The sequence below is a fragment of the Esox lucius genome, chromosome 17 (assembly GCF_011004845.1).
Source record: "Esox lucius isolate fEsoLuc1 chromosome 17, fEsoLuc1.pri, whole genome shotgun sequence".
NCBI lineage: Eukaryota > Metazoa > Chordata > Actinopteri > Esociformes > Esocidae > Esox > Esox lucius.
The window spans coordinates 40780573-40794716 of NC_047585.1; the positions used below are offsets into that span (position 1 = coordinate 40780573).

At 42.2% G+C, this 14144-nt stretch overlaps 1 protein-coding gene across 1 annotated transcript; it reads left to right on the forward strand.

Moving 5' to 3' along the window:
• The first annotated feature begins 8738 nt into the window (after positions 1-8738).
• Positions 8739-10432, forward strand: LOC105016721 (transcription factor 15). The gene is made up of 2 exons (XM_010880742.3): positions 8739-9413; positions 10090-10432. Exons 1-2 carry the CDS (start codon positions 8916-8918, stop codon positions 10153-10155), a joined length of 564 nt encoding a protein of 187 aa, XP_010879044.1. The 5' UTR covers positions 8739-8915; the 3' UTR covers positions 10156-10432.
• Positions 10433-14144: the final 3712 nt, after the last annotated feature.

Below are 14144 nucleotides of genomic sequence, written 5' to 3' on the forward strand. Positions count from 1 at the left end.
TGGTGGATTGATTTCCTGCCTGTTGGGCCCTGTCCGGGGCCTCACCCGGGTAGGGCCAGTGTCGCCGGACCCCTCCGTCTCAGTTCCAAGGTGTTACGCTGCTATATTATAGTGCTGGGGGATATGAGGAATGCACTTTCTAACTTTTCTCAGTCTCCTCCAGTTAAATTTTTAGGAGGAGATGAGATCCTGGTCCACACCTGCGGAGTACCTGGTTTTGGGAGCCAGTTGCTGTCCCTGTCCTTGTCCACCTGGTCATACTTTTGACCTAGTCTAGAATTAAATAGACTTTGGATTTAGCCCAGAGAAATGTATTTATTATTCCAATTGGACTCACAATATTTCACCCGGCACAGCCAGTAGAGGACTGGTCACCCCTTTGAGCCTGGGTCCTCTCTAGGTTTCTTCCTAAAATTCGGCCTTCTTAGGGAGTTTTTCCTAGCCACTGAAATTCAACACTACTGTTGTTTGCTTCTTGGGGTTTAAGGCCTTGTGACAACTGCTGTTGTAAAAATGGCTTTATAAATACATTTGTTTGATTGATGGATTCTGGCAAGTACTGGCTGTATGCTACATGTGACAACAATCTCCCGTATTCTTCATATGAATGGGCTATTGGGTAGGATGGCAAGACGGAAGCCTTTTCTTACAAAGAAAAAATCCAATCCCGGCTGAAGTTTGCAAAAACATGTGGGAAAATGTGTTATGGTCTGATGAAACCAAGGTTCAACTTTTTGGCCATAATTCCAAATGGTATGTTTGGCACAAAAACAACACTGCACATCACCCAAAGAACACCATACCCACAGTGAAGCATGGTGGTGGCAGCATCATGCTTTGGGGCTGTTTTTTTTCAGGTGGAACCGGGGCCTTAGTCAGGGTGGAGGGAATTCTGAACAGTTCCAAATACCAGGCAATTATGGCACAAAACCTTCAGGCGTCCGTTAGAAAGCTAAAGTTCACCTTTCAGCATGACAATGACCCAAAGCACACTTCCAAATCCACAAAAGCATGGCTGCACCAGAAGAAGATTAACAATTTGGAATTGCCCAGCCAGAGCCTAGACCTGAATCCAATTGAACATCTGTGGGGTGATCTGAAGAGGGCTGTGCAGAGGAGATGTCCACGCAATCTGACAGATTTGGAACACTTTTACAAACAAGAGTGGGCAAATATTGCCACGTCAAGATGTGCCATGCTAATAGACTCCTACCAAAAAGATTGCTGTAATAAAATCAAAAGGTGCTTCAACAAATTATTAGTTTAAGGATGTGCACACTTATGCAACCAGGTTATTGTGAGTTTTCTATTTTAAAAAATTTGCCCTCAAATATTTCAGTTTGGTTTTCAACTGAATTGTTCACGTTATAGGTAATATTAGAGGTGGAAAAAGTTCTGATATGATTTATCTTTGTCTCATTCTTTTACATCACATGAACCTGGCATTTTAACAGGGGTGTGTAGACTTGTTATATCCACTGTATATCGAGGTGCAGAGTAAAATGACAGCAGTCTGCAAAAAATGCTAAACCAAAATTACTGATGTGCCAAAATGTCAAAAGGGAGATGTGTGCCTACAGGGAGATGAGAAACTAAAATCTATTCAAAGGAATTTCCTGGTGATTAGTTTAGAAACAACAGTCTGATTCATGGAGGGTTATACAGTATATTCCAATTCTCATTTACCAGTGAGATTCACAAGGCATCTCATAATTTGTTTAGCTAAGAATGTTTTGTAATATTCTCAAATTTACTAGCATGCTATGGCTCTCCCTAGGCTTTTTTCAACGTGGACAGCATTTTTGTTTTGTTTTTAACATTCTTAAATCGGCTTACTATTAAAACATATATATTTTATCTTAATACATGAAGACAATTGACAACATATAAATACATAAAGACAACCTACTGAATAACATTAGGTTCCTTTTAGCTAATTAAAAAATGTTATGACAAAAAAAGATTTGATCATTGCTATCATTATAAAAAAATAAATCTTAACCATTGACTTGAAGACATATAAGCAAAAATGTTGGGTCTTGACTCGATCTGAGCTGTGGAACTTCGGACTTGACTTGAGACTTGCCCATTATTATTTGGGACGGGATTCAGGACTTGAAGGTTAAGACTTTAGACTTACTTGTGACTTGGTCCCATGTCTGCTAGCCTAATAATGATAACAAGAATTGCACACAGATGAGAAATACAAATAATCTCCTTACCTAGCCAACTACATTATTTCATGTAGTTGTCTGTCATTTTTATTTAATTTACAAAAACATACAATATCTGTGAAGTAATTTTTAGATCACATTGACTGAAATAGTGTGAGTCATAATCCCCATAAAACCTAACGGCAAAATGCAAAACTAGCTAGTTTCCAGTTCTTGTGGCATTTTTCCCATAAGAATCGCTTCAAATAAGATATGTGTTTAGTGTAGATTTTACACCACCTCGCCGTTTTCATAGCCGTTTAAATCTCGTAAAAACAAGGAGACAAATGTCAACACGTTTACCTAATTTACCGCTACAAACGTGTACATGCTAATTAGCAACAGAGCATATCTAATGTAAGACTACAATTCCCTAAAGTAAAATTGTAGCTATAATGTGTACATCCCGCATGGTTGTACACACGGTAGGCAGAACATTCTTGCAGTTCAGTTTAGTGATGGGATGTTCTACTCACTTCACTGATCCAGATCTTTTCGAATCGTTCTGTAAAAATAACGATTCTTTCGACTCATTTCGTTCATTTGAATCAGCCCCCCCCCACCTGAGAAACATGTGTATTAATAAATCTGATCAGTTTAATCGAGTACTGCCAGTTACAGTATTACCAATAGACATGTACATAACATAATTACTTGACAGCTGAATAACAGCCTACTGTCCTAATATTTATTGTAGCTAACGTTTCTTACTTTGGAACATTAAGGATGATAATATGAGATACTTGGAGAACAGAAAGATTGAAATAATTATTTCCTCATTAGTTGTTCGCCTTCCATTGTTCTCAGGTAATCCAAAGTGCCTAAAGATCCATAGATCATCATTCATTTCGTTAATCGTTCCTTCTGGTGAATGAGATTCGAAGATCCGTGGATCATCATTCATCGTACCGTCCAGTGCCAAGTTTGAAAAACTTCTTGCAAAATATACAGTGGGTTTTGTTTTCTTTTCCTACTACAGATTTCACCCACAAAGCGACGTTGCTACTGATTGAATTTGCATTTTCCCGTGGTAACCAGGCTTGGCACGATCTAGGTGTCTACCTCATGAACAACCGTGTCGGGAGCAGCCAATCATCACGAGTGTCTTGCTGACATCTAACATTTTATTCTGAATTCGTGGTTCCTCTCTGCGCGTTACCAGAGCTAAAACGTATTCACAAATCACACATGATTTTATTCATCCCCTCTTCACAGTGATAACAGAACTTAATAAATACATTTTTATAGACCTTTAAGGCCTTTTATTTAGATACATTTATTTAAGACTTTTTGAAGACCCATTTGGCATACAGTTCTGGAAAAAATTTAGACCACTCCTAATTCTTCTTAAATCAGCATCTCTACATGTGTGGCAGCCATTCCATTCCAGTGTCGGTTAAATTCCAACACAGGCACACCTCATTTTACTTAATGAGGTACTGATTAGGTGATTACCTGAACCAAATCTAATATAACGAGGAAAAGTATAAAAACCACTGCTGTGGTCATCACTATCCTTTTGCAATAGGACCAGCTGGATGGCAAAAACAGTGCAGGTAGTACCTCAAAGGTAATTTAAATTTAAAAAAAATTATTCAGCATGACAAAAGAGTTGAAAAGAAAAGCTTTGAGTGAGGAAAAGAAGGGTTCAATTCTGGCTTTACTGGCAGAGGGATACAGTGAGCATCAGGTTGCTTCCATCCTGAAAATGTCAAAGACGGCGGTTCATAAGAACAAGGTCAAGGAACAGACATTGGGGAAAACAAAGCTACAGACTGGCAAAGGGCGAAAACGACTGTCCACCGACCGAGATGACCGTCAACTCATTTGAATGTCACTCAACAACCGTAGGGTGACATCAAGTGACCTACAAAAAGAATGGCAAACAGCAGCTGGATAGCAGCATATGTTGCTCCAAAGCCTGTATATATTGTTCAGCATTAATTGTTCCATGCTATGTGAACTAATGCACCCCCATACCATTACAGATGCAGGCTTTTGAACTGTGCTCTGATAACAAGGCAGTTGATCCCTCTTCTCTTTAGTCAGGAGGATGTGGCATCCATGATTCCCAAAAATAATTTAGATTTTTCATACCACAGGACAGTTTTCCACTACGCCTCAGTCCTTGTTAAATGAGCTAGGCCCAGAGAAGGTGGTGGCATTTCTGGATCTTGTTTATATACACTGTGTGCACAATTATTAGGCAAGTGAGTATTCTGATCGTATCATTATTTCTATGCACATTTTGCTCATTGGATTGAATCACTTTCCGGTGATATGTATTTGTGTAATGAGAGAGGGTGTGGCAACAGTGAATAACACCTTATATCAAGATGTGCATAATTATTAGGCATCTTCATGACCTCAGTTAAAATGGGCCAAAAAAGAGATTTAACTGACACTGAAAAGTCATACATTTTAAAACGCCTTTCAGACGGATGCAACATTCTTGAAATAGCTAAACTATTGATACGTGACCACCGGACACTCAAACGTTTTGTTGCGAATAGTCAACTGGGGTGCAAAAAAACGCATGGAGAAGAAAAGACGCTAATTAACTGCAAAAGACTTGAGAATAATTAAATGTGAAGCTACCAGGAACCAATTATCCTCCAGTGCCACAATATTCCAGAACTGCAACCTTCCTGGAGTGTCCAGAAGTACAAGGTGTCAAGAGCTCAGAGACATGGCCATGGTCAAGAAGGCTGAAACACGACCACTACTGAATAAGATTTGAAATGTACTGTATAGATTGGGCAAAGAAATACCTGAAGACAGATTTTTCAAAGGTTTTATGGACAGATGAAATGAGAGTGACTCTTGATGGACCAGATGGGCCCGTGGGTGGATCACTAATGGACACATGGCACCACTTCAGTCAGGCGCCAGCCAGGTGGAGGAGTGGTACTGGTGGTATGGGCTGCTATCATTAAGGATGAGGTAGTTGGACCTTTTCGGGTTGAAGATGGACTGAAACTCAACTCCCAAACCTACTGCCAGTTTCCTCGAAGATACTTTCTTCAAACAGTGGTATAGGAAGATGTTCTCAGCATTCAAGAAGGCCATGATCTTCATGCAGCACAATGCTCCATCACATGCATCCAGGTACTCCACTGCTTGGCTAGCCAGGAAGGGCTGCAAAGTTGCCCGAATAATGACCTGGCCCCCTTCCCCTCCTGACTTAAATCCTATTGAGAATTTGTGGGCCCTTCTTAAACGTGAGATTTACAGTCAGGGAAGACAATACACCTGTTTGAACACCATTTGGGAGGCTATGGTTGCTGATTCAGCGAAAATTGATTGTGAACAGATCAAGAAACTGACAGACTCCATGGATGGAAGGCTCATGGAAGTTACTGAAAAGAAGGGTGGTTATATTGGTCACTGAATATTTTCAGTGACCAATATAAGGACAAAAAATTATATTAATTGTCATTTTGTGTTACTTATTTGTTACACTTACTTAAACACATGTGTAAAATATTTTTGTAATTAGTTGCCTAATAATTCTGCACACCAATTGTTGCCTAATAATTCTGCACTTCCCCTGAGAAAGATCAAAACTCACTTTTCCTTTGTTAAACATTCAGGTTTGAAGTTCAATTATATTTTGGATTGACTGAGAGCATTGTGTTTGTTCAACAATGAATATATCTTGAGGAGTACGATTTGCCTAATAATTGTGCATGCAGTGTATGGTTTCATCTTTGCATGGTAAAGTTTTAACTTGCATTTGTGGATGCAGCAACATACTGTGTTCACAGACAATGCTTTTCACAAGTGTTCCTGAACCCTTGTATTAATGTCCACTACAGAATTGTATGTTTTTAATGCAGTGCCACTTGAGGCCCTGGAGATCATGGCCATCCAGTATTGGTTTTCCTTTGTGTACAGAGATTTCTCTGTATTCTCTAAATCTTTTAATTATATTATGTACCGTAGATGATGAGATCCATTCTTTGCAATTTTACATTAGGAAACATTTTAAATTCTTGCACTATTTGCCTGCGCAGTCGTTCACAGAGTGGTGAACCCCTCCCAATCTCTACTTCTGAAAGACTCATCCTCCCTGGGATGATCTTTTAATACCCAATCGTGTTACTGACCTGTTGCCAATTAATATAAACATAATTAGTTGTGAGATGTTCCACCAGGAATTTTTTTTCCGCATTACACAACTTTTCCAGTCTTTTGTTACCCCTGTCCCAGCTTTTTTTAAATGTATTGCTGGCATCAAATGTAAAGTGTTTTCCAAGAAACAATAACATTTCTCAGTTTCAACATTTGATATTTCAAATAGTCTTTACATTTTACACAGTGTCCTAGCTTTTTTGGAAACAGGTTTGTAGTATAACAATCCAGAAAATGTTTTAATTGTAATGCTTTTCCTCCCCAAAAAGGGTGTGACAGCAGCAATGTTCACTTGGAGTATTCTCTCTAAAAGATACCATGCAAACTTTATATCCTAACATGCTTTTATTTGTTAGCACAAATCCCCCCATGCTAAAAGTGTGGTCAATATTTAACTCTATTGTAGGCCTCATAGTGTGTTCAAAATGCAGCTGGTCTGGTGTTGCTCAGCGTAGCTACCCTTATCTAGCCTGGTTGGAGATATGTTGATTTTGCTCTCTTGACAATTCTTATGGCTTCATAGAAATGTGAATTGGCAAGACAGCACTGACAGATCTGACACCAGGCAATAGCTGCTCTAGGTCTGGACTTCTGCACTCTCTCCTTTGCAGCTGTTTTCTCTGCGGCGTCTGTGAGTCAACACGTCTGACCACAGAGAGTAGCCCAGCGTGTCGGCATGGCCCTGCGCTGCCGGCGCTGACACAACATTGGGTCCGGCTCGCGATGTGGTCAACGTGTCATCACCGAAAACAGCCCAGCGTGTCGGCATGACCCTGCTCTGCCGGCGCTGACACAACATTGGGTCTGACTTGCGATGTGGTCACCATGTCATCACCGAAAACAGCGCAGTAGTTGTCCAAAAGAGAAAGCGGTCAGGAGGTGTGGAAGAGGCAATGGTGAGTTCTCCAAAAGCGGGGAATTTGTCAGGCCTGCTGGGAAAGACTGTTCAGCTGTTTGCCTATTCAGACATGAGAAAGTAAATCTTGTTTTTCATTTTCTTTTGTCACGTGATGGTCATAGCTCATGGTTTTGTGTAAACGCAGTCATATCTTTTTTTGGCACCATAATCTGTATCTCATGGATAACATTGCACTAATTATCCCTGAGTTAATCACCTCAACAGGTTTTTGGTAGCATTCCTTGGTGCAGGGGGCAAAGTATTTACGGTTCCAAACTGTGAGGCGGGGGGGGGGGGGTGGGGGGGGGGTTGGGCGAGGGGTCATGTTGCCTGTCGGCTGAGGAGCAGTAAAAAGAACCTTGCGGTGTCCCAGTTTCGGAGCGGGAACCAGGTCTTCTGCAGGTCGCCGTTGTTGGTGCAGCTGAGCGAGGGGCCAGAGCCTGCTGGTGGCTTCACGTGTCAGAGGTTGTGTTTGTGAAAGCAGACCAAACAGGCCCCTTTGATGGTACACACCAGCGAATCTGGAAGCCATTTGCTTTTCCACAGCCAGCGGACGCGTCCCAACGGCCCCCTGTTCCCTTTGGCGTGTGCTAGCTTTGACCGAGGCAGATCGGAAGTGGCGCACTGTGGTGAGATTAGGGTGCCATTTGGGACGAAAACGGAGAAAGTGGTGGGCTTGATCACCTCCAGCATCTGCTGCCTGTTTATTTACCCAGCTCACTTAACCCATTAGACAAACTGATGCAGGCTCACCGTTGTGCCACTGTTAGATTGGCCTCAGAGGACAGGACCTGTCAAAGGGGCTTTAGACGGTTACACTTTCAAATGTAGAACACAGAGTGACATGAGCCTTGTTGTAATGCATTATAATGTAACAAAGCTGTAAACAAGTGATTCTTTCTGAAGAGTCTATGGCCACCTGTTCCCAACTACCCCAAGCTTCAGTTTGACAACATGGCAATAAATGTTACTGTGTACATAGACCTATAAATCACCAATTTGACATTTCCTGTGCAGTTTTTCACAGGTTGAAATACCTTTATACATCTGATGAAGCATCTTGTTGACAGAAACATTCAGGTATTTTTTCTCTAACTGCTCTGATTGTCACGCCTCACTCGCTTATGCACAATCACACTAACGGCGTCTTTTGAATAAATGAAAAACAGTTGTGGGCCTATTTTAATTAGTGCAACATTTGAATGTTATATTTCTACACAAAATCAACATTAGCTATTTTTGGATTGTGGAACATGATACATTTGTCAATAGGAACCTAAATGAAAAGTCTGTGTCATGAGAATTAAATAAACTCCACACAACATAATCCAAACAATGTTTTGAAAATTATACTCACTTAATAATAAAATGTTTTTGAATTTCTGAAGGCAGAACCTTCTTTTGGAGTTATCATAGACAGATTGGTTTGCCTGAACCCCTCCCCTTCTGCTGAGAGGCTACACTTGGTTATAAGAGCTCCTTGAAGAACGGTTACACACACTCACTGTTAACCATCCGGCCAAACCATCCTATGGGATATGTCAAAACATTTTTTCCGAGGGGGAATTCCTATGCCATTTCTGGCCTCATCGGCTGCCCATGCTCACAAATTAAACTGTCCGCTTCTTTGAAGAATAGTTTTTAGTAATTTCATAATAATTTCGTTTATCATGGCCTTTACCATGCTTCGGCCAGTGGCAACTCATCCCTTCTCCTGCTACCCCCCTGACCTCAACATGATGTCGGACGACGAGGAGAACCGCAGCGAGAGCGACGGCAGCTCTGACCAAAGCTATGGATGCTGTGCTTCTTCGGAGAAGGCATGTCGTCAGCTTTCCCGCGTGATGGGAGTTGGTGGGGTTGTTGTGGTTAAACAGCGCACCACAGCAAACGCCAGGGAGCGAGACCGAACCCAGAGCGTCAACACAGCCTTCAGCGCGCTGCGGACACTAATACCCACGGAGCCAGTTGACCGAAAGCTCTCCAAGATTGAAACGCTCCGGTTGGCGTCCAGCTACATCTCGCACTTGGCCAACGTTCTTGTCTTTGGGGACGGGCGCGAGGATGGACAGCCCTGCCTGAGTGCAGTGTATCGTGCCCAAGGAGATGGAGAGAAAAAGCAACCTAGAACAATTTGCACCTTTTGCTTGAGCAATCAGCGAAAAGTGGTAAGCGTGTGAAACAAGTCATAACAAATATATTGAAATACGTTTACACAGTAGATTTACAAGGCCGGTTTCGCAGACAGATTAAACCTGGAATAGGACTAAAGAAACAAGCTCAATGGACTTTTCTATTGAACTAGATTTTTTTAGTCCTAGACTATGCTTAACCCGTGTTTGCGAAACCGGCCCATAGTGGGCTGTTACCATAGTGGGCGCATTACGCTTTATGTTATGTTCTTTTGCTGCAGCTGTTGCTTTGCTTTCAATATTTTTAACTAAAATTGTAATTTCACTGTGGTATCCCAAATTAACATAAAACAATGCTAACGCTAAGTTTATCACTTAACGAGCCATCATAGGTTTTTGCCTTGGATAGGTAATCCAAGGCAAAAAATATTTTTGGCGATAGAACACCCAAATTGAAAATAATCCCTTTGGGACATCATGTAGTTATTAATACCCTTTTGAATCTGCTTGGATATCCTTTAAAGGCAAAATTGAGGAGGGGTTTGTTGATAATGACATTATATTGCAGAACAATATTTGTATTAACCTCAAGGGAGAACAAACAGGATTATGCCAAAAACAAAGATGTTTCCCACTCCAGAATTAAAAGACCAGAAATCTGTTTTGATCGTAATGCAAAAATATTTAATTAACGTGAAATTTGTTTTTGCAGGGGAAAGATGGCCGGGGCTGTCTAAAAATAAATGGAGCTAGTGCACTTCGAATGAGTCGAAGATAGACACCTTTCAGACTCAAAGGATTGTTGAAGTCTGCGCCTCAGGGAAAAAACTCTGCTATCACACACAGAACCACACACGGACAAGAATGCCCATCTTTCTGAAGTTACTACTTCTCAAAAAGACGAGGTTCAGGAAGTTCAAGGTTCTTGTGCAAGAAAAGACTGCTCCTCTCCCACGAAATGCTGTTTACGCAAAAGTAGGTCTTGGAGGAACATTGTTATAAATGAGACTTTATTTGGTTACCGTTTTTAACTCCGTTTTGTATTTTGATTTAAATAAATATATATATTTTTTTTACATAACTGGAGTTGTCCATAGTCTTTCATACTGGTAACTGATACCAACAGCATTGTAGTAATGTTGAGACATAAGCTAAGCGAAGTGTCTTCTAACAAAGGTAATATGGATGATACTAGGTTTACGTGCATCTGTGAATTTCCTGTATAGTTTTGACTTATCTTGAGCAATCTCTGCTAAGGAAGTACAAGATAAGGCCTTTGCAAATAGTGGAGCGTGACCACTTTCTTACCATAACCCTTTGAACATAGCAAGGTTACGTCACAGGACAGTGTTCAAGGAGGACATGAATCATTCTGAATCATACCTCTTTGAATTTGCTTTACAAAGTTAAAGGGGAAAACAGGAAAGGCAACAGAAGTACATCTATTGTCAAGACTAATGATAACTCATGGAAACCTTCAGAATGTGCGGCATTTCGCTGGACAGATGCCCAATTTCAGGAAAAGATAGTGAGCTGTAATGAGTTGAACGGGTAACACCTTAGTTAATGTCCATGGGTATAATGGTCTGTAGAATAAAGTGTGTATGACTGTGTTAATTTCCTATGAGTATTCGATTTTAAATGGCATATATATATGTAGGCCTAATGTCATTTTAACTGATAAATTATAACAAGGGCGGTTCCTATGCACAATCGAAAATCAGGCTTGTGATACACCATTAGCTGGGCTATATTGGCAACATACCACAAACAACCAGAAATGTCTAATTGCTTAAACATTGGTCACCAGCGTAATTCGAACAGTAAAACAAAACCGTAATAGCTGTGGTATACAGTCTGACACACGTCGGCTTTCAGTCAATCAGCTCACATGGTGTATGTTATATGTTATAAATCGGGTAGTTTAAGTCCCGTGATGCTGATTGGCTGACAATTGTGGACAGACCAACTGGTATGATAAAGATGACCGTTTTAATCTCGCTATAAACCAGACTACAACAGTGATAAAGCCTCCTTAGGGGTATATGGTATATGGCCCACTTACAATGGTTGAGGCCTGTTCCTGGCACCGTGTTGCGTCAAACACAAGATATGCCACACCCAGCTGGCCTTTTCCCTTACCAAAAATGTCAGCCAACAGGCATTTAGGACCCGTGTCTAATAGTTTGTGCTGGCCATTATGAGCCAGGTGGTTTGAATGCTGATCAGCTAGAATCTGTGTATATGAGATTGTGTAACACAGTTCATACAAAACATATTTTTACTGGTCTCTTTGTATTGGTAATCTGTTTATAATTGCAATAAGGCATCGCTGGGGCTTTGCGGTATATTCCCAATATACCACGGCTAATAGCTGTGTGCATCGCCCTCTTAGCCGTGGTGCATTGGCCGAACACCACATCCTGTGCATTATTGCCTAATTACACCACACATAATGAAAAGGGGTCGTCATACATGCTCAGGAGAACACCTCAAGTGTTACAGATTCGACACGTTTCTGGGGTTGGGATAGTGAAGCTGTATTTGAAGAGCTGCGGAGGATCCCAGTGCGTTGCAGGGCGTTCTTTGACACCGGTGCGTTCAAGTGAATCCCGGGGGTTTCAATGCACATGTGCTATTGATTAGTCACATCCAATATCACCTAGCAGCCTGTGTCGAGCAAAACACAGCTGCTCATATAATAACGGTGTAAATCACAACTCGAGTCTCGGGAGTTGGAGCAGTAAGGCGGGGTTAGTGAGATGTGTGTGTGTGTGTGTGCGCGCGCGCGCGTGTGTGTGTGTGTGAGAGCGAGAGATTGTTTGACTTAAATCATTTTTAATAGTAGTTATTGCTTTGCAAGTAACTTCTACTTTGGGGATGTAACTCTTTATGCTTTGTTGTAAAGCCAATGCATTGCATTCATATCATATCATATCTTTGACTTCCTGTCTCCATGACACACATGCTGTCCTGTTTGTTTGGGTGTATAGTCGCCTCAACTTTGATAACACACGGCCAGTAAATCAGTACTAGTTGCCAGTACCAGATTTGGAGTGTTGTCATGTGGAGCCACAATTACTACATTACCGTAATTATCGCAAATTTGCATATTGGTGCTATGTTACGCTACCACCCTGAACACCCGTACCCCGTCAGGAATGCCCCCCCCCCCCCCGTGCAGGCACTCCTGGCACACTACAGACTAAAGGCCATACAGTATTTCAAATATGATCAGAACCCATGTCGGCTGTCAGAACCGGCCTAATTAGAAGCCGCTGGCTGACCAATGTGGCCCCCCATCAAATGACTCCCAGAGGCCTCTGTGGCAGGAAGATGTCACGGAGGAACAGGAAGGAAAAGCCGGAGCAGCTGACCCGACAGAGGCCCTCCCCATGGGGCCAGCAGGGCTTGGGTCAGTGCCAGTCCTGACATCAGCCCGCAGAGCTGGGGTCCAGATGTCCAGTGTCTAATTTTAATTCCTGGGTGGGAAAACCTGGCATTCCATCTTATATTCTTATTTACGTCCAGAGGACTCTCCTGAAACACTGTAAGTAACACTGCTGGTCTCTCCTGTAACACTGTAAGTAATACTGCTGGTCTCTCATGTAACACTGTAAGTAACACTGCTGGTCTCTCATGTAACACTGTAAGTAACACTGCTGGTCTCTCCTGTAACACTGTAAGTAACACTGCACTGTTGGACTGTAACAGCCGGTATGATAAAAATGTGTCACACTGTAAAACGTACTGTAGCACAGCCTGGCACAAAGGATGCAGGTGTTATCAATACTTACTTTATGTTGACTGAGCCGATACATTCCTTAAAGAAACAACCTGCACACAAGTTGGAGTTATTTTAACACTCAACACTGTTGGCCAGAATCTATGTAAATAAGGGATGGGACCCAATAACTGCCAAAGTTGTGTTGAATTTAACTCAATACTACAGGAGTTGAACTAACACATTTTTACTGCGTAAGTGGTGGAGAACAGAACATGTTACTGCCCTGGGATTGGGAAATGAAGATATACACGTGGAAGTAAAATGTATTGTCCAAGGCTTCCCCATTCCCAGTGCAGCACTTATTCAGTTCCTATCTCGACCATCTGCTAGACATTTGCTGAGGTAACCATGGGACAAATACACTGGGCTAATATTGTGACACAGTTCACTTCACCACGCTTGACCAAAACAAACCCCTCTTGGTGCAGTGTCTCAGACGACTAGGGAGGTTGACCCCCCCCCCCCCCCAACCACCCCCCACTTCAAACCTAAAGCTTCCTGGATAACCTGCACGTCAGGCAGGCTAATCGCCATCAGACACGCACTGGGGGCCTTTCATGAGACAGGGCCATGGTTACGCTGCTTCCGATTCCTTATGATCCCTTTTTCCATGGATGGAAAGGGAGCAACCCAATCCTGCCGAGCAGGCCTAACGAAAGCCAGACAGAGGGCGGGGGACAGTGTGTGTGTGTTTGTGTGTCTGTGAATGTGCACGCATGCATGCTCTGTCTTTGAGAGTGTGTTGGTCTGTGTGTGTGTGTATTGGTATGTGTGTTGATTTTGGGGCCTTTGTACAAGTCTTTGCGAGGGTGTGTGTGTGTGCGCGCTCACACTGAAGGAGTGATACTGTTGACACACTCTCCGCCCCCGGCGGATACACTGGGGTCTATTGTTTCCCTACAGTGCGCGGAGGGAGGAAGTGGAGGAATGCCCTGAGACATTAGCTTAGAGACAATGTTAGCCTGGCTGGGCAGGGCCCT

Bases quoted from the DNA above. Each gene is read 5' to 3' on its own strand.
- LOC105016721 (XM_010880742.3), top strand. From the start codon at position 8,916: ATGGCCTTTACCATGCTTCGGCCAGTGGCAACTCATCCCTTCTCCTGC. The intron at 9,414-10,089 runs GTAAGCGTGTGA...TTGTTTTTGCAG, and splicing joins TGAGCAATCAGCGAAAAGTG to GGGAAAGATGGCCGGGGCTG.